Genomic DNA, 21,940 nt, shown 5'->3' with positions numbered 1-21,940 from the left:
AAAGTTTGGTCGTCAATTGTGACATTCCACAACCAAAAAAGGTTTTGGTCGCCATTTGTTACTTTTCGCGACCAAAACTTTTGGTCGGCAAAAGTGAGTTTCCACGACCAAGAACTGTTTTGGTCGGCAATAGATGTATTTTTTGCGACCAATCCTCTTGGTCGGCAATTGTCATTTTTTGCGAAAAAAAATAATTTATTTGTCGCGACTAATAAATTGGTCGCCAAAGTAGGAAAATAATACACCTGTAATTCCTAATAATTCATTCAATCCATAATAAACTTATAATTTTAAAGCATCCTTCAAATTAACTGAATCATTAACATTCGACACAATACAACTATTCTAAGTCATGAAGAAAAAGTATTTTGCTGGGATTGGATCTTCTTTAGATTCAGATAATAATACAACAGACTTACTAATACAAGAGCTATTTTTCCCTTTTTAAAGTTACTTCATTTGCTACAAAAAGCCTGAGAAGATTTGCTCATAAGTTGTAATAATACATAGTTATCATTATGATTTATAATGCATTCTTCTGTATGATATTTCATTACCAAATGAGGTAACACATTGAAGTCAATTATCAAGTAATGTAAGTTGGCAAAAACAAAGTTGGGACATTATAAACGTCGGGTCTAGTTCAAATGCGCAAAATGTAGGACAATTACAAACTCTACTATTTATTTTAATCTCCAAATAAAATAATTAGTGGAAAGTACTAATTACCTTATCAAAAACAGGTACAATATTCTTGTTCAAATAGTTGAGAAACCTATTACTTGATGCACCCCTCTGGAAACCCAAAAAAAAAAAAAAGTTAAGGTGGACAGATAATCATATAATCCACTAAATTTGGTAAAATTGATTGCAAATACAATTTGTACCATAAAAAATGGAAGAGCCATATGCAGGCAAGATATTAATCTGTCAATGTGGTCACCATCTGAAACCTGCAGCAGCAACCGTTGTTATACCATATATGCAAGACTGAAAAGTTGTCATATTTGTGAATTAAATAACCCACAAAGAAATAGAAAAAGTATGTTGCTTCTATGCATAAATACATACTATGGTTAGTACATCATACTATAGTTAGCACATCAGAGCTTCTGAAGATCTAGAAACAAATTATCTACAAGATTAGTTTTTCCTATATCATATATCAAGCTTTCTTGACTTACTATGCCGAAATTTAGTTTCAAAACGATGATGCATTTATGTAAGTAAGAACTAAGAACTGAGTCAATATTCAAAATTGCACATGGGATACATGTGAAGGGCCACCTCCAGAGAAACCAAAGGCCACCATCCAAATGGTTTACAGCAAGACCAAACTTGAGAAAACCTCTCCCTAACAATCTATACAAGAGCACAAAGGAGACACCAAAAAGATCACCCTCCTCGTGATGCCTTTTATAATGCTTCTTTGTTACCCCATGACCAATGTAGTATTGCTTCACTTCTTCCATATGCATAGCAGCTTCTAAATCAAGAAACAAAATTTACCCAACCATATAAAAAATCAAGAAACAAAATTTACAAATACCCAACCATATAGCTGCCATCACGCCAAAAAATTAAGATGTGAATCTAGTGAAACTTCAGGGTTCCAAATTAGTCATTTTGTCTTGTTACTTTGAATATTGCATTGTCTCCTCCTAATAATTTTTTGGAGGCTATTTACTTTCTCAATTACAGTAGGGTGGCAAATTTATGTAGTTGCTCATAGGAAAGAGAAATGGCAAAATTTTCAACACACCAAAACATAGGGTGTGTTTGGTTTGTGTTTTGAGATAAAATTTAAAAAAAAAAGAAAAAAAAAATTGGGGAGAGAGTTTAGAAATTATTTTGGTTTGTTTGGTTGTATATTTTGAAAATAGTTTTGGAGTTTGGAAATTTGAGATGATTTGATATTTTGTTGTAGTTGAGTAGATATGTGTGAGAGAGAGAGTGATTGAGGAGGAGAGACTACATACCAAGCACAAGTTTAAAAAAAAAATAAAAAAAATATATCTCAACGTCATATACTCGTATACCACTTAAAAGCTTGTGTTTGGTATGTAAAGCAATCTACAATTCATATACTCGTCATATACTTGTATAGGGGACAATCAGACCAACATAATAATTTCTATTAATAATCTCCTCATGCAAAGCAATCTACATAGCCTACTTCAGTTAAAAGCACCATAAGGCCTTAGATCAAAAAACTATATGTAGATTGTTCAATGCATTAACTACTCAATTTAGATACCAAAAATTTTATGTCTATACAAAACCTATGAAGAGGGAGTTCAATACCTGTTCAATGATAGCAAAATAATGTGAATTAGCCTGCAAAAAGTTGTCTCAAATTTAGTAAGTCAAGCTTGTTCAATATACAATTGCCCAACAATCCTGAGAGAACAAATGAAAGATCAATTCCTTTAGCCCTTAGCATAAGTCTAAGATTATGTAAATAACTTCATTCAATCTTAGTATTATGATTTTCAGATGTATAATTCCAGTCAGAGACAAAGACATTGAATAAAGTTTTCATAAATTGCAGTCAGAGCACTAGGAGTTAGTACATCAGAGAAAGAACATAGCACAATAGTGGCAATTTTTTAGTGCCCCACAAGCATGGCAATGCACATTCTCTGATTGATTTGAAGATGGTGATGAATTAGCTTGCACAAAACAATAGCCAATAGAACTGCATTTCATGAAATTGCATTCAAACCCACACCCTAAATGAATTTATAAGGAAGCCCAGAGGTGAAACACGCAAGTTCAAACTATCCACATGTTTGCGGATTTTACCTCATCATTCATCACCCACCCACCTCCAACAATTTCTAACTGTGCATTCTTCACTAGATTGATGAAAGATTCTTTTTTAGTTTCTGAGGCATCCTTCCACCATCTCTCCAAATAAGACATCTCCTCCCATATAAATTTGCAGCGAGGATCCTGCAAATCCAAGTTCAAAGAATGTTAATTAGTATAGCATTCAACATTAATAACTTTTTGCCATAGACTAGGCAAAGATAATATGAATAAACTAGCAATCCAACCCCAATTAAGTTCAAGGCAATTGACACACACCATAATTGAGAGAGAGAGAGAGAGAGAGAGAGAGAGAGAAAACCTGTTAGTGAGCGTTTCACTTCTTAGGTTCATTAGTAGTTTTCAAAGCCAACAAGTATGCATATTTTCTCATCCAATAAACTAAATGTTTGAGTCCCCAAAAAATCATTTGTTAAACTACTAGATTGAACATTCTTGAGAGAGAGAGCATTTGGTAACGGAAAGCTGCTAGTGAGCCTCTCACTTTTTAGTTCCATTAGTAGTTTTCAAAGCCAACAAGTTTGCATATATTTTCTCATCCAATAAACTAAATGCCTGAGTATCTAAAAAATCATTTGTGAAATTACTCTACTATATATTACAGACTTTTTTTTCATCACTTACATCCAATTCACTTGGTCCAATAATTGATGAAATATATAATTTGTCAAAATTCAACCAAAAATGTGAATTTGTGTGGAAGTATCTTATTCCGTAATGAAGACCATTAGATTGTTTTGCATGAAGTATAATTTTTTTCTCAGTAAGTTTACCGGCACTATAGTTAAGCTAGATCGAAAGCAGAATCATTGTTCATCAATAATCAAGATCAGTAAAACCCAACAAAATTAAGATCAAGCAACTACTGCTAACTAATTAAACTCTCAGTTCACAAATAGAACCCAACTGAATTCAGATCAATAAAGAACATTTCAAACCCAAAATTAAACCCAGATCACCTTTGAAATCAGTAAAACCCAACAAAATTAAGATCAAGCAACTAGTACTAACTAATTAAACTCAGTTTACAAACAGAACCCAACTGAATTCAGATCAAGGAACAACATTTCAAACCCCAAAATTAAACTCATATCACCTTCGAAAGAGCCTCGACGATGGTATCAAGAATATGCCTCGACTGTCGATCATAATACTCCTCAACAGTGAGCTTCCAACCCGGGTCATTATGCGAATGAGGGACCACAAAAACCTTCAAGGTCTCCGAATCCCACTCGTTCCCTTCGTATCTCACCCTCCAACCCTGCTTCCACGGCCCAGAAGTGAGGAGTCCATTAGACAGAGGGCGATGTCGATGGCGATGTGCGACGGACGTGAGCAATGGTGGTAAGGGACTTCGGTGAGCTAGAGAGAGTGGGCACCGATTGAGAGAGAGAATACAGAAAGAGGGAGGGGCGGGCCAACATAGAGAGACACAGATTAGGGCTTTTTTTAGATAGAGACAAGGGAGATCAGGCTTTAATTTTTTTTCTGTCGAGCACCAAATGGGCAATGTCAGATGGGACGATTTCTTCTTCGGAGAGGCGGGTTTCGAGGGTGTCTTGCCATTGATTGTGGTGGTGGGTTTTGAGGATGTCACAGAGTTCGTTGACGAGTCGCTTGATGTGGGGTTTGAAGGAGAAGGAAGGAGAAGAACTGGGTTTGGGGTTGTGACGAGCTTTGATGCGGGAGAGAAGGGTTTTCGACATGAGAGAAAAAATGAGGTTTGGGGAGTCATCTGCTACTTCGAAAGTCTTGTTCCTTTCATTGTTCCACACTTGCAAGTTGCAACAGTAGTACATGGATACAACTAATGAGGAGTGGGACGGTGGTTCAAATTTCATTTCCCCCATTCATCTTTCAAATTTTCCCCCAAATTTTTGGCGACCAAAAGATTAAATTAGTCGCAAAAATAGGTTCTTTCGCCGACAAATTTTTTTGGTCGCCAAATCTCAATCAACGGCGACTAAAATATTAGTCGCTAAAAGTACTAATTTGGCGACTAATTTTTTTTAGTCGCTGAAAATAAGTTTTTCGCGACCAAATTTTTGGTCGCCAAAAAATATGTGACCTTCCGCGACCAAATTTGTAATTGGTCGGAAAAAGTATACCACTTTCTGCGACCAACATATTTTTTGGTTGCCAAAATATAACCTTCTGCGACCAATAATATTTGGTCGCCAAAAATAATGATCATTCGCGACTAATTAATATTTGGTCGCCAAATGTCATTTTTTTGCGACTAAAATTTTTTTGGTCGGCAAAAGTGGTCGCAAAATGTGTAAATTCTTGTAGTGCAACATATCGGATTAACAATTGCTTAATTCTTGGATTCAAAAATTAATTGAAGGTTGTTTTGCTCGTTGGTTTCTCACCAACTTGGAGGTTAGAGCTTGTTTCAGCTCCAAGCTCCTCTTTATTGATGTAATTCTTGTTTAATTCATCAATAAAGTCTTCGTTTGCCGATCAAAAAAAAAAAAAAAAATTAATTGAAGTTGGTGGCCATGGGCATTGTGTTTTCCATGGTAATAGCTACAAGTCTATATTCATTCAAATAATTGCATATTTTTTATAATACATCAAATTCATATGAATGAAGAATATTTATACGAAATTTCTATATAACATTATATGACTAATTGCGATTTCATTATTTCAAAATAAAGCTATGTTTGGTATGAATTTTTTGGGTTAAAATAGCTATAAAAAGATAAAATATGTTAAAAAGTTAATAAGATAAAACGTCACATCTAAATCATAATAATTTTATTTTTTCTCTCACAAAAGTTAAAAAAGTCAAAAAGTTCATCTCAAACGAGATTTTTTAACACTAGGCAATATAACTAAAAAACCAACTTACATCCCAAATGATACTTTTTAACTCCAAACAAAATAATTAAAAAATCAATTCCCATCTCAAACAAAAGTTAAAAGAACCTATCACTTAGGTTTATAATTTTGAAAATATCAAAGGGATATTCATGACACCACATAAATAAATTTAAATCCATAATATAAGTTTTTAATCACAAATGTTTTTTCTTAATATGAATGCATAGTATAGGATAAGTGGGCCCACACATAATAGACACTACTACATGCCTAGCTTTTTTTCCACACTCTTTAATACTACTATGACTATAGTATATAGTATTCAATGGACACGAAATAGTTTCCCACTATATAGGAAGGGACAAACAAAAAAGAACACAAGTTTCGACCTTTTTTTTCTTTCTTTGTTTGGGGAGAGAAAAAGAAAGCTCGCATTTTTCTCATGAACCGTGGAGTCGTGTTGGGTTTATATTGCTGGGGTTGGGAGTTCTTAACTCCCCTTCTTAGCTCAGCAAAGAAGACTGCATCAAAATAGTGTGCCTCTTCTACTCCAAATAGCTTTTCAGATGCATTTATGGTTACTATGCGCTTCCCCAACTTTGCCTTTACGCATTGGTGATAACTCGACGGGATAGCCCCATATCAGTGCATCCAAGCACTGCCAAGTATCAAGTGGTAATTTGTGTCTGCTTCAATCACATGGAACTTAGTGGCAGAGCAGATCTCCCCAACTACTAAGTCTACTACAACATAGCCCTTAGTAACCTTTTTCTCACCAATAAAACCCGTCACCGTAATGGGTTTGCGAATCATCCTAGACTGTAGGATGCCAGCCTTCGCAAAGGTGTCGGTAGTGATGATGTTCATGGATGCTCTGCCATCAAGGAAAACACTCTTGAAATCCGCATCATTGATGTAAGTTGTGGCAAAAAGAGGACGGTTACAAGGTAATTGGTATGCTTTGTTTGCTTCTGAAAAAGTAATGGCCCCATAATCTTCCTGGATGTGCCGAGGCAAATACTCCTTAGCCTCCACAACTTCAGTATGGTGCACTTTAGAGATGTTGATGAGGGCATTTGTTGCTTCCAACCTGGCTGCTTGGCTCAGCCCCAGCTAGTCAAAGAAGGTATGAAACTTGACAAAATTTTGCAAGGCTTGAGCATGAGTATCCTCTGCGAGTTTTGCCTCTGTGGGTACTATTTCGGGGAGCTGGCTAGCTGCAATTTCTTCTAACTCATCTGAGTAGGATGCCATGTGCACTCGATCACGCACATGCCCAAGATAACCAATCATATGTACATTCTTCCCCTTCTCCATGTGGTTAGTACAAGGGTCCTTCCTTACATCTCAGTTTCTGGCAGCTTTGAACTTCAGCTCATTCGCGTTAACTTTCTTCTTGAAGATACTTTTCAAAGTCTAACAGCCCCTAGTAGGGTGTCTGGTGGCTCTATGATAGATATAATAATCTGGGCTTTCTTTGTCCTTCTTGGTTGGAGGGACATCAACCGGAGGCAAAGTAAGTTCACCGTCGGCTATCCATTCTTTAACGAAGGCCTTAACATTCTCAAGGCTGCAAGGATATGGATTTTTGTGCTCATAACTCTTTCCCTTCCAAGAGGATGACGCCTCCCCTTGCGAGCGGCTCCCTTCTACAGAGGTTACCGCAGCAACTTTGTTACTGCGGGAGTAGCGGTGACTGTCGCGAGATCTATGTAGAGGGCTAGTGGTACAAAGGTTCCTAGCTACCTCAACCAAGGCTGAAAAGTTAGGCAAATTATGGTTCACCAAGAAAATTTTATAGTCGCGTATAGCACCCTCCATACATATGCTGACTAAGTGGGCCTCATTCACTGGCTCATGACAATCAATAGCCTTATCCTGGAATCGCTTGGCACAGTCCAGTATATCCTCACCTTCTTTTTAGACATCTCGCCTAATCGTGAGGGTTGTAACTTTCTCTTGAACTTGGAAGAACTTCGTGTGGAACTTGTTCACTATCTCCTCCCAACTCTTGATCAAGTTGGGGGCTAAGTTCACATACCAGCTATAAGCCCGTTTGGTAAGTGATTTGGAGAACTCCCAGAGGCGCAGATTGTGGTCACTACCATGGACATCGAGTGTTTTGATGAACCTCACAAGTTCTCTGGCACTACCTTGCTTCCCATCAAACTTGATAAACTTGGGTACTGTATACCCAGTTGGGTATGGCATAACCAATATCTTCTGAGAGTATCCGAGCTTCACATTTGGGTCAGGGAGAGATGGTAATTACTTCTTGGTGCACTCTTGCTCGAGCATAGCTTGTACATCAGATTGCGTAACAAAGTGAGTGGGCAGGAATGGTCCAGTCTGTTCCTGGGTAGCTAAACCAGTAGCCGTATCGTTCGCTTGGGGTACCACCGGAGGCTCATAGATCAGAGCTTGATTCCCACTGGGTTTGGGACTATTACGGGCGGAGGTGCCTACGCTGGAGCTGGTCTGGACGCCATCAGTAAGAGTTTGCAAAGCTTCCTGGATCTCCCCATGCATATCCTGGAGTGACTGGACTACCTCAACCACAACACTGTGGTCACGATCCTCCGCATGTGTTTCTCCGCCATTGGAAGAACCTTACTGCCGTGGGGATTGCTGAACTTCATCTTCTGTAATTTATTTCAGTGAAGTGTCTAAACCACTGCGGGTATGAACCATTAACAAAGTAGCCTCCCCAGCAGAGTCACCAGAAAATGTAGAGGGGATCAAGGTTAGGAAGGTGATTAGAGAGGCAAAACTATGCTAATGGTCCAACAATGGTGGAATGGCTGAAGAATGAGCAGCAACAACTGTTTAGGAGTTGGAGAGTGTGGAGTTAGGTGAGGGTGAAACAAGTAGCTCAAGAAGAAATGTATGGCAGTGCACAAATGGGCAGCATCTTCCCCAAATCCCCAAAATTCCTCCTCTTGAACCTTGGGAAATGGGTGCTATTTATAGGCTTTTCCTTGGTACCAAGAGGACACCAAGTGGCCAAATAGAGATAGGACATCTGTCCTAGAGGATCACATGGAATATTCTGCCTTGAGCCACCAGACTGAAGGTGCCACGTGTCCCTCTACATGTACTATCTGTTTGCCTCCGTAACTACCTTTTTTGAGCCTCAACAAGTGTAGTTGCGATGTGAGTGTTTCGCGCTACAACTCTTTTTGAGCCTCAGCAAGTGCACTTGCAGCGGTAAACCTTGCTGCTGCACTTGCCTTCTCAGTTCTACTTGGCCAATACATGCATTCTCAGGACTCTATTAGTCTGCTATCGACTATGTTCGTGCTCACCTCAGTGAAGCCTCAAAGCTTAGCCACCTAACCACAAACTCCCCAACTCTCCAAGGCGAAGGTCACAACTGAGCCTACTATCAGCCATGTTGTGCCTTAGTACCAAGCCCAAAGGGGCTTCGTTAGTCCTGCCTGGGTGACTAATGCAGGTTCGTGACCTGGGTAAATGGAAATGCAGTCCCTTGTGCTCAGGCTGCCCTGCTTCCATCTTCACAACATTGCCGCGATAAACTGGTATCTCTAGGTCTGTTATCAGCTCCAACCAATATGTCTTGGGGTTTGTTATCAACGCCAAAGTAATGAACTTTGGCGCCTTCTATCAACCCTAGGCTAGTAATGCCTTGGGGACTTCTATTAGCGCCAAGCATTAGCCTTTACTTGCAGAGGAGAAACTTTTCCCAAAGGCTGCTACCACCTTGGCAGGATGTTCCCTCCACAAGTTGGTTGCGGTGGCCATAGTTGCTGCGGTAGTCATTTCCCGTGGCGCCGACAAAGTGCCTCTGTAACTTGGGCGTTGCAAGTAATGCCTATACAACTTAGTTACTTTGGTTCTCTCATTCCCTCAGCAACTCTAGATGGCGGCGGAACCGACAATACTTGGAATGGCGACGCTGAGAAAAAGTACCTCCGCAACTTGGCCGTTGCAAGTGTAGCCTCTGCAACTTAGTTGCTTCGGCTTTCTCTTTCCCTCAACAACTTCTGGTGGTAGCTGAACGAACATTATTGGGCAATGGCAGCGCTGAGACAAAGTGCCTCAGCAACTTGACCACCGCAAGTGTTCCCTTTGCAACTTTGACTTAGGAATTTTCCTTCGTGGAGTCCATTTGGACCCTTGGCAGGTCAGACCTGCTTCGGCCCACTGTTGGTCCACTTCCCTTGGGCTTTAGCCCATGCTCTCTTTTCATTCCTAATCGTCTCAAAAGGGCGACCTCAGCACTAAGGCCCATACTTAATTTGGGATTTAATTTTTGACCCTCTACATTTTCCTCCTGCGTGCGAGGGCAACATGCTCCTTGTTTCCTGCGCGTGCATGACATCAACAAGTAACCCGTCGATTAGGTCAGAAGTTGCGTCAATTTTCGGCAAAGTCATAATGGCTCTGAAAAGGTGCCTTTTCACTGACAGTCATGATGGTCCTAGGGAGGCGTGTTGGCACCTTTTTGCCACTTGTGCACTGGTCCCCCACTCCCCTTTACCTTCCAAAGTTTTCTTCTTTTTCTTTTTTCTCTTTCATGGCTACCACCAAGTTTCTACCCAGTAGGGTTGTCCCACACAGTACTGAGTCGAGGAGGGCCCCATATTTTAGGGGACTTGCCGACCCCTTCTGGAAGGCTGTTGATTCCTTTGTCCCTGATGCTCCTTCTCGAGAAGAGCCTCTGCTCCCTTTTGGTGGGGCCTCTTTGGATGATGCTGACATGGTGAACCCAGCCTCCGTGCTGTGATTTCATGTAGAGCGTGGTGATTTTTCCCATTCTTACATTTATTACCAAACTCACTCGAGCCCTCTAGCAGACTGGTCCCTCTAGGTTGATGACATCATTGCAGACGACGACTTCGAGCAGTGCTTGAGGGATGTTTGTCTCTTCAACACCATTTTGAGCTCGAGGGAGTTGTCTGTGTGCAAGGTACAGACTAATACTGATATGATTGTTTCCCGCTGGAGCCGCGACACTCACACCTTTATGTTGGCTTGGGGAGAGATAGGCCCAACCCTTGAAGACATCGACATTCTCCTTCAGTTGAGCACCCGTAGGGACTCCCCTTTTAATCCCGCGTCCCTGACTACTGCGGAGCACACTGCTATCATTGCTCTTCAAGTTTCCTTTTGAGAGGCACGAAAGCATGGCTCTTGGCATGATCTGAGGACTGGGGAATTGCTTCAAAAGAGGCCCAAGAGGGACAAGACCACCTACCTCTCTTGGTTGAAGCATTTTTTCAAGGACATGCAACTTGTTGTGGTCGGCATTGCTGAAGACAGTCGTGAGTCAATAGTTGGGTCGGGCTTCCGTGACAACTTGTACCTGGCCGCTTTTGTTACCTTTTTTATCTCCTTTTTTGTCCTCCGCTGCAACCCTACTAGGAGCATCAATCCTATGGTGTTCCTCTTGCTATCAAACTTTGCAACGACAGTCAGATCCCCTTGGCTCCTCTCTTCTTGGGAAATTTATACTTTCATCTGGACCTCATTCATCCGGATATGGAGAGATCCATGGGCCACTATAATGTATGGAGCTTCGTTCATACTCAATTCTTGATTGCCTTTTTATACGAGTGGTTCACTGCTTTGCGCCCAGTTCCCGAAGAGCATAAGCCTCTTTTTATCGACGAAGTCCTTGATGCAGAGGGTCATCCTGTCATAGATGCAGAGGGATGGCCTGTCACGAGACAAGTACACTATTCCCTCCCGCGCATCTCTAAGTGGTCTGGTGTTGGCACCAACAGACCCTTTACAGACTACATTGACCCCATGAATAAGTGCGTGTTTCGCCCCTTTATCCAGCTTCTTCCAGTCATTTCTGTTGTTCCATCTTATTTCTCTAAGGCCCGTCATGTTTATTTCTCTCTTGACATTGTCCAGGCCAACTCTCTCCTTATTGTTGTTCTGATACACGCCGAATTTCTACCCGTATAGAATGAGGAGGGCATGTCCAGGGTCGTCTATCGGCTGTATAGGGTCCTTTGGCAGTTTGGCATGGATCAAGGTATCCCACATGCTCCTTCGCCTCAAGAAAATTTTCATCGGAGCTTCCAGCGGTTTGTTCGTGATTATACCGCTTTACTTGTGGAGGATTAGGCCTCATCAAGCTGTCCTCACTCGGAAGAGAAGATGTCTTTACTCCTAGTAACAGATTATTCTGGCATCACAACCTCAACTCCTTCAATTTTTGCAATAGTGATCCAGTTGTTCCTGCAATGGAACCTATTTCGCAACCTGATCTATCCCTTTGTCTCTCCTCTGGTAGGGGAAAACAGACCATGTATTTTCCCGTTTCAAGTTTTGGTCCTCGCCTGAAGTAGAGGAGCCGTATCCGTCTGGGGCAATGTTCGTCCAGCCTCTACAAGTTGCTCCTCCACAAATCGATACATCAGCACGCATGACCCGCTCCCGTTTGAGGGCAGTCCAGGTGGCAGCAGCATTAGTCGTTGAGGCTCGTGCGTCACCGAGTAGAAAGAGACTTTGGAAGGTATCCAAACATAGAAAATATTTTGTATTTTTTCATATTTCTATGGGATTTTTATCTATACTTTAGTAATCATATGATCTTTTTCCTTTTCAGGACCCATCAGCCATGCCACCTTCGGGCCTCGGAGGTTCTTCTACTACCATCGGAATTTCCTCAAATTCAAATGATGATGACGACCTTCCCATTGCTTCAAGGGTCATAAGATTCAGAACTCGCAAAATGGTACTTCCAGACATTAAAGAAGAACCAAGTGCTGAGGCCGAGCCAGTTGTTGAGGCTAAGTCATATACTGAGGTTGCAGACGTGGAAAGTGGTCGTGATACCCCCTTTGTTGAAAATGAACAAGTCCCCCCTGCTGTGGAAGGTGCAGCGATGATATAGTTGCTGAGAGTGCAGAACCTCCAAACCCTGTTCATTCTGACCGTTCCTTTGTTGGTGGAGATGATTTTCTTCTCGAGAATCCGAGAGAGGATCTTAGCGAAAGAGAGCCACTGGAATTTGCACCACCCCCCTCAGAAGCTGTATCTGGGGGTTCTTCCTAATCCATTGAGTCTACACTGGTTCCTTAGATCCCACTTCCCAATGTTCAAGTTGCTGAGGGAGGTGCAAATGTAACGGTTGTTCCTACTGTGGGCCCCCAAAACTTGGCCCAATGTGCAGAGGTAGCTGCCAACCTGGCCTCTCATGGCACTACTACTGTTGTTGATGCTTCTGACCCAGTTGCCTCAGCAACTTCTGAGCAGCTTGCTGACCTGTACCCCGCTCACTTTCCCGAGGTGCCAGCTAATCTTGGGAGATCACAAGACTTTTATGTGGGTATGGACACCATTGTTGTGCCAGGTCTAAATGTTGTGGACTACCCCATGGACGGCCCTTTTTCAGAGCGACATGATGGTGTAGGTAGCTTTGGACTCTCTCACGAGGTTAGTTCGCCAAGTCGCCACCCAGCATCTACCCATTCCAATGTCGCTAGGCCGTCATCTTTAGGGGAGGTGCGTCATGCCCAGGCCTTTGGTCGATCCACCAGTCTCCCTCCAGTAATTGAAGCTAGTGGTGGTGTGAGAGGGTCCCCTCAGTCCTCAGGGAAAGTTTCTTTCCTAAGTTATTAGGTCTTCCCCAAAGCTGCTCCTACTCTTGCTCGCATCCAGGTGTTGCACCCTGGCACCTCCATTGTTTTCAACATTCTGGTCTCAATGGTGCAGACAGCACTATTGGAGTAACTTGCCAGCTTCATCCGCGACCTTGCTGCAAAGAATATTTTGACGACTCCCAGCAAATTTGTGGAAAATGCTTAGGCTAATTTGAGCGGCTTTGAGAGGAATGGTTTGGACCTATCGTGGATGAGGGTTAGGTCTCAAGTGATCGATGGCTTCCTTGAACATGCAGAAAATGTCACGACGCATGCATATTTGGAGGAGACTATCAAGGAGTGTGAGGGTGCCATCGAGCAGGAATAGCAGAACATGGCTCGATTCAAAGAGAAAGACTCTGCGTTGGCTGCTCAGCTGCCTAGGGATGTGACCCTGATGGACTCCCTCATGAAGGGTTTGATTTGATTTATTGTGACTCTGGTATGGCTCCTTTTTCTTTGTACTTTTGCTGTCTTTTTTCCTTCTTCTTTTTTCTTTCAAACATTGTAATCATACTGTGGAAAACTTTAATATTTATGAGGAACAAAGATACTGAGTAGTCGAATTTTAATTCACTGACTTCTTTTCATTGTCTTTACATAGCTTCTAAGGATGGGCAATACTCTTGCTATGAATAGAATTTCACCATGACTAAGTTTTTACAAGGCTAAAATTTCACTATGGAAAACTTTCCTCGCACTAAGTGTTTACAAGAGTAACAAGTTTACTAAGTGTATGACACTTTCTTTACACTTTGCTTTGGAAGTATTAACAAAGAAACTTACAACTCTTTTTCTGAACAAAAGAAATTAGGAAAAATACTCCTTTACATACTTAGCGTTGATAGGCTAGTTCTGAACCCATCATCCACTCTTGTCAATTTATAATACCCGTTGCTGCATGTCTCAACAACTTCGTAGGGGCCTTCCCATCTGGGTAAGAATTTGGGGATTGGTTACCCTCACATGATTGCATCCACTATCTTCTACACCAAGTCTCGCTCCATGATCTACCTATGTTGAACAGTCTGATTGTAGGCACGAGCTATGGACTGATGATACTTTTCCATTGCTTCCGAGGCCCGATCCCTTCTTTCTTCGGCTACCTCATTGTCGTTCTTTCTGCTGTCTGGAACTAAGTGTGCTTCCACAACCATTCTTGTTGAGGGTGCTGCTAACTCAACTAGTAACATAGCTTCGGACCCATATACTAGGGAAAATGGGGTTGCCTTAGTTAGCTTCCTTTTTGATATTTTATATGCCGAGCGTGCTACGGGGAGTTGTTCAGACCATGAGCCCCCCTGCTTCATCTATCATTTTACTCAGTATTCGGATGAGGGCTTTGTTGGTTACCTCAGCTTATCCGTTCCCTTGCCGGGTAGTACGGGGTAGACTTGTGGTGCTTGATCTGATAAGTGTCCAACAATCTTCCCACGTGGCAATTCACAAAGGTAGTTCCATTGTCAGAAAAAATTACTTTGGGTATGCCAAACCTACAGATTATGTTTTCCTTGATAAAGTTGGCCACTCCTGCCCCATTTGCTTTTCTTATTGGTATAGCCTCTACCCACTTGGTGTTAACTTCTGTCGTTGTAAGTATCCATCTATGGCCTTTAGATTGCTCACTATAGGACCTACCAAGTCAAATGCCCAAGTATGAAATGGGTAAGCAGTCTTGATGTTGTGCAGCTCAACCGCTGGTGCATATATCAAGTTCCCAAACTTCTGGCAGGATTGGCATCTTCTTACAAACGTTTTGGCATCTTCTTACATTATTGGCCAATAGTAGCCGAGGTGAATGAGATGTCCATATAATCGCTACCCTCCTTGATACTTTGTCTTGTGGGCTTCCCTTACCACTTCATCTGCCTCCTCTTTTGATAAACGCGCCAGAGGTTCCCCTTCAAAGCCTCTGCAGTACAGCTTGCCTTGGTCAAGGAAGAAGCGAAGGGCCCGCCTCTTTAACTCTGATTACATCGACTTTGTTCTCAAGCAGTATGCCATTTCCAAGGTAGTCAATATATGGCTGTCTCTATTCTTCACTGCTTAATAAATGGGCTTCCTCTTCCTTAGGATGGGACTGACTTTTTGCACATTGCCTCTGCAACTCAATAATTTCCTTTTCCATCTCTGGCCAATAATACTCTTGCCTCTGTATCCATCGGTATAGACTGTTATCCCCATCGCTGTAGGACTTAGCATGGATCTGCTTGAGTTTGCAAATTACTTTTTGTCTACCAACGCACCTTGCTAACAGGTTATTGGGAACGCAAAAATAAAACTCTCCTTTAAGGAGCAGGAATGATGCAAGTTCTGCTATCTGATTGTTCTTTTCTTGATGACGATGGCTATACTATCATCTAGTATATCAACATTTGCCCCTAGTGTAGCCAAGGCATCGAGGAAATGGTTGTGTGTTCGAGGGGTGTGCTGAATCTGGACATCATCAAACTACGTGAGCAACTTCTGGACGATGGTGTGGTATGGGGCCAACAAAGGCTCCTTCAAGGTCAAATCACCCATTGTTTGCTTGACAACTAACTTGGAGTCGCCCCAAATTTTCAACTTGTGGAGGCCCTTCTTTTGGGTAGTAATTAGACCCAGTATCAAAGCCTTATATTTAGCCTCGTTGTTTGAATATTCGAAGTCAAGCTTATATGATAGATGAAACTTCTCTCCTTCTTGGCTAGTTATGCCAGCTCCACCTTTCCCCGCTCCGGAAGCTCTATCAAATTTTAAGTCCCAATAAGTCTTAACTGCAGCTGTTGAGACATGGACCTCACCTGGTAGATGTACCTCTGCAAGTTCATGTTCACCAGATGGCAATCGAGCCAGTAAGTCTGCAAGTGCTTGGCTCTTAATAGCCTTGGGAGCAACACAAGTGATGTCATATTCTGCTAGAGCCAAAATCCATCTTGCCATTCTTCTAGTCAGAGCAGGCTTGCTCAGCAAGTAGCAGACTGGATCACTCCGAGTCACAACCTGGATCGGGTGTGCCAAAAAATAGTGGCACAACTTCTACGTTGTGAAGATTATGGCTAAAAAATGCCTCTCAATTGGGGTATACCGTGATTCAGCACCATTGACTTTGCGACTGATGTAATAGACTGGTTTCTCAACACCATCTATGTCCTGGACAAGTAGAGCTCCAATAGACCGGGGTGTAGAGGTCAGGTACAATAGCAGAGGTTTTGTAGGTTGTAGGGCAATCAATGTAAGTGGAGAGGTAAGTGTTTTCTTCACCATATCAAATGCCTGTTGGTGTTCTTGCAACCATTCAAACTCGTGATTCCCCTTCAGTAGTGTCCCAAAGGAAAAGGTTATCTCAATAAGGGCTGGAATGAACTTCATGAGGTATGACACCTTACTTAGGAATTTCTTCAAAGACTTTTGAGATTGTGGTGGTGGCATCTCCGTGATTGACTTGATCTTATCCCCATCTACCTCGAGCCACCGTTGGTGTACAAGAAAGCCAAGGAACTTTCCGGCGATAACTCCGAAGGCACACTAGAGAGGGTTTATCTTTAAGTAAAATTTGCGGCAACACTGAAAAACTTTTTCCAAGTGGCAGAGGTGTCAGTTTTCCTCAGTAGACTTGACCACCAGATCATCCACATATACTTCCACTTCATGATGCAACATGTCATAGAACACTGCAGGCATAGCCCGTTGGTAGGTTGCCCCCGCATTTTTCAAACCTGTGGTAAAGTGGTTTAGAAATACTTTTGGATCCAGTTAGACACTCTTGATCCTCTGATTGCTACCTAAAAAGGGATGGACACTCCGGTTGGGGCTGCTGGAATTAGCATTCTGACGAACAAGTCAGTATCCTCTCAAATTTACTTCTATCTCAAGTTATCTTGTAAATTCTCACGCACCTCCTTTGGCTGACATTTCTTCCTTTTTATATTACCTTTGGGCCCAAGGGTCGGGCCCACTCTTAATCTCACACATAGTTACTTAGTCGGCCTTCCAGTTGAGTGTTGGCTCCTATTCGACTCCTTATATGGCCGATTCATTTATTCGGCTTCATGAGCCCCTAGTTAGGGCCGAGTTGCCTTTGGCCTGATGTAGATCAAATTCCTTGGCCTTTTCCTAATTGATTTTATTCAGCCCCCACAATTGCCCCCGAACATTTGACTAATACCAATTAGCCGCCATGTTTGGTTTTACGTATGGGAAGTCAATAATACGGCACTTGTACTTCTTTTAATACCGAAGCGTCAGAATTTTTGCCTCTTCGTACACATTGCTCATTTAATGCGATACAAAACCGCGCTGTCCCTTTGAATATTTTTAGAATATGCAATGCTTTTTATTTGTCTCACAGTATCACTCCTTCATGACCTCTACGACTTCTGCCTGCTCCCTATTATCCTTCTCTCTCTAACCTGTAAATTCTTCTCTTCTTTGTATTTCTTCCTCATTCCAGCTCCCATTTTCATGTTCATTTTTAGTTAGCGTATTTTTATTCCAATTTGAATGCCAAGACATCTGAAAACTCTCCTTTCTGCAGATCGTATTTTTGCCTTTAGATGCCATTTCTCAATTCCAGATGATGTCCATCTGCCACTTGTGGCAGACAACGTTCTTGATATGGAGAGGACCGATGCAAGTACGATCATCTTTTCTCTCCTATCAATCACTGAGAGTGGAGTTCGTTTCTCCCTTCATCCGTTTATGAGGGTCGTTCTTCGCTATTGGGGTCTACTCCCTTCATAGCCGGACATAAATTTTTACCGAATCATAATGGGCATAGTAGAATTAAATCACTGACTTAGGATTAATCTAGAAATCCCTGCTGTTCGGCATTGTTATGCCTTGGTGAAAACTTCTAGTCGGTAGGGACGCTACTTCCTCAAAGCCAAGGACACTGATCACCACTTAGTGACTATGCTTGCCAGCTCTGCTAAGCGTGTTGATGATGTCATGGTCATTGTCTGAGGTAATTGGGAATTTGAAAAAGGCAAAGATTGCCTAGATCCTGTGCCTAGACAAAAAAGCAAACCAAGTGGCCGTACAGACCCTTTTTTTTTCTTTTTTTTTGTGCATTTCTTATTTGTTTACTCGACTTCGATTCCATGAACTTATCGTTTCATTTGTACATGTAACAATCTGAAGAAAGCACTCACTTTGGCCGACGACACTGTACTTGAGCAAGTCAAAACCGTGCTCAAATTCTTTGGTTGTCCAAAACATCAAAAGCAAGGGTGGGCCACCCACGTGCTACTATGATACGATCCAATGTATTCGACTTTTTTGGCTGCAGATCACATCTCAATTCCAAGGGGTAAGCAACATCTTACGACACTCATCTTCCTAAACTTCAAGTGCTTTAAGGACATCGGCCTTGAAGGTTCAGATTCAGACCTAGGCGGTGAAGTCGGCGATCAAGTCGCTAAGCAGCCGAGCCAGTCCAACTCGGACGAGTCTGAGGGTTGTTTGGAAGAGGAAGTTGGCGTGGCTCTTAATTTGGATTTTGAAGAATTCAGCTTCGACCTCCCATCCACCTTAGGCCAAAATAACATGTCTTTAGAAGACGATATCTTCATCGATCTAGGAGACCTACCTGGCACAGATCTTGAAAACATGGTTGAGGAATCACTAGCACAAATGGCGAGAAGGAAAAATGTCAAAAAAATAGCAGCCCAAAGGAGAGGCCGAAGCCGCCAGGTCTAAACCGCCACCACCTGCTCCTGTTGAGGAAATGGAGCAAACTGTTGTGGCCGAAATGGTCATTGAACAACCAGGCGACTTGGTTGCCAAACAAAGGGGGGAGAAACGCCCTACTAAGATTGAGGCTGACTCTTCTAAGACTTAGCGGCACCATTTATTATCTAACCCAGAATAAAGAACGCTTCGGTTTCTGCCGATGCGTCGGCTCTGAAGGACCCCGTCATGGCCCTAAGCATGGCCTCGTTGATTTCTTTGCTGATGGACAAGGCTATGTTCTGTGCAGAACCAAACGTGGTTTCGATAGCACTAGCTGCTCAGTCGACGATATTGGTACGTAATTGGCAAACTTAAAAATTCGTTTCTTTTGTATGCCGACTAACTTACCCATGTTTTGTTACAGGTGGCGGACAGAATCACAGAAATCGGCCACCATCACTATGACGCCATCGAGCAAATCAGCTTACTTAAAGTCGAGATTGAAATCGAAAAGGGGAAGGCTAAAGAGGTGTTTACCGAACTGGCGGTGGCATCTCTTAAAACTGAGTCTGAGCCGAGGAAAGCGGAAGAAGAGTGAGCGAGGGCCAATGCTGAGGAAAAGAATGCCAAATGCTCGATCTACTCAGGGTGGCCACCGAGGAGAGGGCGAACACGAGTGATGATGTGCTCAAGTTAGCCAAGGAGGTGATCGAGAAGTTAGAGGCCGATTTGGAATAATCGAAGAAGGTGAAAGAAATCGCCAACTCAAAGATTTCCAAGGTATTTGATGCCGGAGAGAACGCAACCTTAGGGAAGTATGTGGAGGAGGTACCTAAATTTGAAAATCGGGGCTTCAAACACGGCTGGCTTAAAGCCCTGGCGGCTTCTAATGTGACATTGGAGCGGCCAATTCCATACGAGCAGCTGGAGGTTGAGTCGTTAGAGTCTGACCCTGAAGAATAAATACTGCTATTGTAATTTTGCTTTACGTTAGGTATCTTCTGTACGTAGTTTTTGTAGGTTTTTGCTTATTTTGTTTAGAAGTCATTTATAGGGCAGCTTTCATGTGTAAAATGATGGTTGTTTGTACTTAATTTATTAATGAAAATCGCCTTTTTGTCTCTCTTCTGTATTTGCTAATTTAAATTAATAGCTAAGTAAGACAATGTAGCATAATTCGGCATTAAATAATTTAAATTAATGGCCAAGACAATGTAGCATAACTTGGCATTAAATAATTTAAACTAATAGCTAAGACAATGTAGCATAATTCAACATTAAATAATTTAAATTAATGGTCAAGACAATGTAGCATAATTCAACATTAAATAATTTAAATTAATGGCTAAGACAACGCAGCATAATTCGGCATTAAATCTACCCTTGCAACATTTGGCTATAACATAGTCTGTCGAAAGAAATATACGTCTCGATGTTAAGCTCGTCTAGCCAAGTGGGGCAGTATATCGTGATTCGGCTATAATATCAGATGCCGAATAGAATTGTATATTTGCCGTTGCCCCATTTGGACATGTCATTCTAGAGTCAAATGAAACATATGGCTTACGCCAATTTGGATGTCGTTCTAGAGCCAAATACAACATACGGATTGCAACGTGTAACATAATCTGCTGAATAAAATATACGGCTCAATGCTAAGATCGTCTGGCCAAGTGGGGTAGTGTATTGTGATTCGGCTATAACATCAGATGCCGAGTAGAATCGTATATTTGCCCTTGCCCCATTTGGACATGTTGTTCCAAACCCAACTACAAGCACAAGGTTAGCTGTGGGGCGCATCAGAAATGCTGCATTCGTAATTAATTAATGAGGTATCTAGTATTTAAGAGGTCCTAGGCATCGTGGAACAGATTTGGCACATACGATGAAAGGGGCAGTCAATAATTTGAGAATGAGCAGAAACTTGAGTGTCGACGGTGGTCGTGAGCGGGGCCATAGATGTCTCAGAGATTATTCTTCAACAGTAAAGGAGAAGCAAGGAGTTTAGCAGAGCTAGATGCTGAAATGCATCGCGTTGTTGGGGCGAAGCTCAAAGAACAAGGAACGTGACAGTAGAGGGGAGAGAGAGACATCGGTCGCCTAGACGTCGGAGTAGGTCCCCCAGAAGAGGTGAAGTAGCAAAGTCCCCTAGGGATGGAGCGCTGCAACGAGGAGGCTAAAAGGCCGCGAGTGGGCATGCCGCCACACGAAGTGAGCTGAGAAGACCGCTGCGCCTACTGAGCTTTTCATTCTTCATTGGGAACAAATCAATGACCGAAGCGGACTCAATAGTTCGTGATCCTAATGTGGCAGTGGAATTCATGCAGCAAATATTTCCACCAGATGTGTAGCAGTCGCTTGTCGGCTGGGATGATTACAAAATTTTCAAGGAAGGTATACATGGGTCGATCCGAGGACTTTACAATGCGTATGAAGTTGGTCCGACAATATCAAGTCCCTATTGAGCGAACGACCAAGGACTAGTTATGGAGCTTAATTGTTCGACTGGTAGATGAGTTAAAGGGGAAAAGGTTTGGCATTGTTCGCACTTCTTTACGCAGTTCTCGGCATCTGTTTGCATGGTGGGCCAATAACACCCCTGCGTTACGGCTCGGTGGGCCAATGAGCACGTTCCAAAATGGGCACCACAGTTACCTTCATGTATTTCAGGCAAGAGTTGCTCAGCTTTGCGGGTGTTTAGGAAGTCGGTTTTTTTTGTAGGTTTCTTTAGTTGTAGGACATTATTGGAGAAAAAAAATTTTATGTTTGGAAAGATAGTTGGATTTTTTTGTGGTTGGATGTGATGTTTGTGAGAGAAAAGTGAAATGATTATGGGGTTTGATGTGATATTTTGTTTGGATTTGTTTATTTTGGTTTTGTAACCAATTTGTCTTTTAGTGAAAAAAAAAAACAAAAAAAAAACCCAAAAAAAATCCTTCCCAAACACTGCCTTTATCTGGGTGGACACATTCCAGGTACAGCCCAGAGAGAGAATTTTTGGAAAGCTT

The 21,940-nt window shown here is 42.1% G+C and overlaps 2 protein-coding genes and 1 long non-coding RNA gene across 4 annotated transcripts; all 3 read right to left on the bottom strand.

Moving 5' to 3' along the window:
* Positions 1–516: 516 nt before the first annotated feature.
* On the bottom strand, positions 517–1,954 carry LOC145800958 (uncharacterized). Its single transcript, XR_014341622.1, has 2 exons — positions 888–1,954; positions 517–795 (listed from the first exon to the last, which is right to left on the bottom strand). It is a non-coding gene; the product is annotated as an uncharacterized LOC145800958 (long non-coding RNA).
* Positions 1,955–2,002: 48 nt separating this feature from the next.
* LOC114293270 (uncharacterized) lies at positions 2,003–4,667 on the bottom strand. 2 transcript variants are annotated; one of them, XM_082890849.1, is made up of 3 exons: positions 3,929–4,667; positions 2,806–2,955; positions 2,003–2,337 (listed from the first exon to the last, which is right to left on the bottom strand). In XM_082890849.1, exons 1-3 carry the CDS (start codon positions 4,565–4,567, stop codon positions 2,272–2,274), a joined length of 855 nt encoding a protein of 284 aa, XP_082746975.1. In that variant the 5' UTR covers positions 4,568–4,667; the 3' UTR covers positions 2,003–2,271. The 2 variants fall into 2 exon arrangements, with proteins under 2 accessions (XP_082746975.1, XP_082746977.1); XM_082890851.1 differs by having other exon boundaries at positions 2,333–2,400; positions 3,929–4,666.
* Positions 4,668–15,731: 11,064 nt separating this feature from the next.
* On the bottom strand, positions 15,732–16,202 carry LOC114312068 (uncharacterized). The gene has a single exon (XM_028258246.2). The coding sequence runs from the start codon at positions 16,200–16,202 to the stop codon at positions 15,732–15,734; it is 471 nt and encodes a 156-aa protein (XP_028114047.2).
* Positions 16,203–21,940: the final 5,738 nt, after the last annotated feature.

The sequence above is a fragment of the Camellia sinensis genome, chromosome 10, assembly GCF_055761805.1.
Source record: "Camellia sinensis isolate YWXY chromosome 10, ASM5576180v1, whole genome shotgun sequence".
In the NCBI taxonomy this organism is placed as follows: domain Eukaryota; kingdom Viridiplantae; phylum Streptophyta; class Magnoliopsida; order Ericales; family Theaceae; genus Camellia; species Camellia sinensis.
Note: the sequence above shows the minus strand (reverse complement) of the source record. Positions and strands in the feature narration are given on the sequence as shown.